The sequence below is a fragment of the Podarcis liolepis genome (genome assembly GCF_965112155.1).
Source record: "Podarcis liolepis genome assembly, chromosome: 15".
Classification (NCBI taxonomy): domain Eukaryota; kingdom Metazoa; phylum Chordata; class Lepidosauria; order Squamata; family Lacertidae; genus Podarcis; species Podarcis liolepis.
The window spans coordinates 14,244,937-14,248,075 of record NC_139566.1 but is presented as its reverse complement, the minus strand read 5'-3'; the positions used below and the strand labels follow the sequence as shown (position 1 = coordinate 14,248,075).

Genomic DNA, 3,139 nt, shown 5'->3' with positions numbered 1-3,139 from the left:
TGAGGCCAAGACACAAGCGTGGTTGGCCCAAGACCACCCAGTGGCCAAACATGGATTCGATACTGGGTCTTCCTGTGGAAGTATAACACTGTAGACTAAGAGATAGAGCCAGGGCTTTTTTCCCCAGCTGGAACACACTGGTACAGTGTTCCAGAACCTATCAAGGACCCCAGAAGTGGAGGGAGAGACCTGACCAGCCTCAGCAAAGCCCTGTTGCACCTCCCCAAAGGAGACATCCTCTACAGACTCCAGAGAGGATGTCCTCATGAGCTGGGGGCACAGCAGGGCTTTGCTGAAGCCAGTGTGGTGTAGTGGTTAAGAGCGGTAGTCTTGCAATCTGGGGAACCGGGTTCGCATCTCCGCTCCTCCACATGCAGCTGCTGGGTGACCTTGGGCCAGTCACACTTCTCTGAAGTCTCTCGGCCCCACTCACCTCACAGAGTGTTTGTTGTGGGGGAGGAAGGGAAAGGAGAATGCTAGCCACTTTGAGACTCCTTAGGGTAGTGATAAAGTGGGATATCAAATCCAAACTCTTCTTCTTCTTCTTCAGCCTAACAGCTGGCATGTGGGAAAGCCATACCTCAGCTGAGCAAGCCCCATGGAAAACTAACACAGGAAAATAAAATAATGAATTCTTTCTCTCTGTCTGTCTGTCTGTCTGTCTGTCTGTCTCTCTCTCTCTCTCTCTCTCTCTCTCACACACACACACACACACACATCTATCTATCTATCTATCTATCTATCTGTCTATAGTAAGCAAGGCTAATTAGGTTAATTTGCTCTGAGTTTTTATGCTGGGTGTTTATTTTATTATGATTTCTATTGCTTAAAAAAATAGTTTCTTATGCCGAGGACCAGGAAAGAGGAACTGGCTACTGCCCCCATGTTGGGCCAGCATTGGGGACCTGTCAGTTTATTAGTCAGTTGTGGCCCCTGTGCTCATGGCGACAGCTGGTGCAGGAGTTGGGTGTGTGTGGAAAGTGAGGTGGTCATAGCTCAGGTGGCTGCAGCCGTGTAAGTGGTAGCAATGGAGTAGGAAGAGGTGGCATCACCACTGGGGATGGTTAGGGCCTGAATCACACCAAGTTGGGACATGTTAGGCACAACAGTGCAGGGGCGGGGAAGGCAGAAAGGTGAGGCCAAGCAGACCTGCTGCGGCAGCTGACTATGTGTTGTAGAAGAACAGGAATTGCCTGCAGTGGGTGCAATCCTGCAGGCTCCGGGGATCTGCTTCATCTTTGTATTCCCTGCAGGGAACATGCTGCCAAAGCAATAGCAGCTGGAAAGAAACAGACTTTTCTCCTTCTCCCTGCCCCCTGCCCAACTATATAGAGTTTTTTAAAAATGTGATTAAATATTAAACCCCGGTATAAAGGGCTTATAAAGTTCACAGTCTTGTGTTCATCAGTGTAGAAAGGGCAGTAAATTCTTCAGATCCTGGAGTCCTTGGAGTCTATCTTTCCAGCCTTGCGGCATTAATCCATATTCAATGGCTCCTTTTGATGTGCAGGTATCCTGTTGCCGCTGTCTCTTTTGCACAACTGTATGTCCACAACTCACACTTCTCCAGATCAGGTTCTAGAGGAGATGGGAATCCTCAACCAGACCGAAGTCACAGAGTTCATCATGATGGGCTTCCCGAGCCTCCAGCCCTTCCACAAGCCCCTCTTCCTCTTGCTCCTCCTCGTCTACCTCTTCACCATCTTTGGCAACCTGCTCGTTTTCACTATCATCCGCACCGACCCCAAACTCCACACGCCCATGTACTTTTTCGTCAGCGTCTTGTCCTTCTTGGAGATCTGCTACACAGCTGCCACCATCCCAAAGATGCTCTCTAACTTGCTCAGCGAGAGGAAGCGCATCTCGTTCTCTGGCTGCCTCCTACAGATCTACTTCTTCCATTCTTTGGGGGCCACCGAATGCTACCTGCTCACCGTCATGGCTTATGACAGGTACCTGGCCATCTGCAGACCGTTGCGCTACCCAGCCGTCATGACGTCCAAGCTGTGCATCAGATTAGCTGCCAGCTGCTGGGTCTGCGGCTTGCTAGGCCCCATCGCCGAAATCGTCTTGGCTTCCAAGCTCCCTTTCTGCGGACCCAACAAGATTGAGCACATCTTCTGCGACTTCCCACCACTCCTCAGCTTAGCCTGCACCGACACCTCGATCAACGTCCTGGTCGATTTCACGGTCAATGCTTGCAAGATCCTGGCAACCTTCCTCCTGATCATGACGTCTTACCTGCAGATCATCAGGGCCATCCTTCGGATCCGCTCGGCCACCGGCCGGAAGAAAGCCTTTTCCACATGTGCCGCGCACCTCACTGTGGTCGTGATCTTCTTCGGGAGCATCTTGTTCATGTATGTCCGACTGACGAAAAGTTACTCCTTGGATTATGACAGAGCGCTGGCTGTTGTATACGCTGTCCTGACCCCTTTCCTTAATCCGATTATCTACAGCCTGCGGAACAAAGAAATCAAGGCAGCCTTAAAGAGAACGTTCCACTGCCAGAAAATAATTGTCAGAGCTGCTTGAAGATCCTAGCTCACAGAGGATCACGCTAGCCAGCGGTCATTAAGTAAAAGTCTTTATTGAATTACAGTTTCCATTCTCACGCTGCTGCGCGCAACTCTACGCCTAGTAGCTAGGTCGGCGAAGCTCCGTCTGAGTCTCCGCCCTGTGTGCACCAACTTAATATCCTAGCCTTGCTCCACCTTTTCCTCCTGACTGTCCTCCTCTGGGTCCCTCTACCCCCCGGGGCTTCTTCCTTCCGGGATTCTTCTGACGCTGACCCAGACCCTCCTGCCTCCTTGCGCCGGGCTTTAGGACCTGGCTCTCTTTCGGGGCTGCTTACTGCGCCGCCTTCCTCTGCATTTGAACTTGGCGCGCGCGCCCAACCTTCCACTTTCCTCTCAACCGTTTCTTCGCTCCCCGATGGAGGTGTGGCCATCCCCGACTCATGTCCTCCCTCCTGTGGAGGTGTGGCCACTCCTGACTCATGTCCTCCCTCCTGTGGTGAGCTGCCAGCGCTTCCCCCCTGGCTCCCTTCCTCTTCCCTGCTTCCTGGCGGTGACGCTGGTCCCGATTTCCAGCTGCTCCCCCCTGAGTCCTCTCTGGCTCTGTCTTCCTGGGGTGCCCC

The 3,139-nt window shown here is 52.3% G+C and overlaps 1 protein-coding gene across 1 annotated transcript; it reads left to right on the top strand.

Moving 5' to 3' along the window:
- Window positions 1–1,587: 1,587 nt before the first annotated feature.
- On the top strand, window positions 1,588–2,535 carry LOC310693847 (olfactory receptor 6N1-like; the record flags this gene model as incomplete). Its single annotated transcript, XM_083476233.1, has 1 exon — window positions 1,588–2,535. One exon carries the CDS (start codon window positions 1,588–1,590, stop codon window positions 2,533–2,535), a length of 948 nt encoding a protein of 315 aa, XP_083332359.1.
- Window positions 2,536–3,139: the final 604 nt, after the last annotated feature.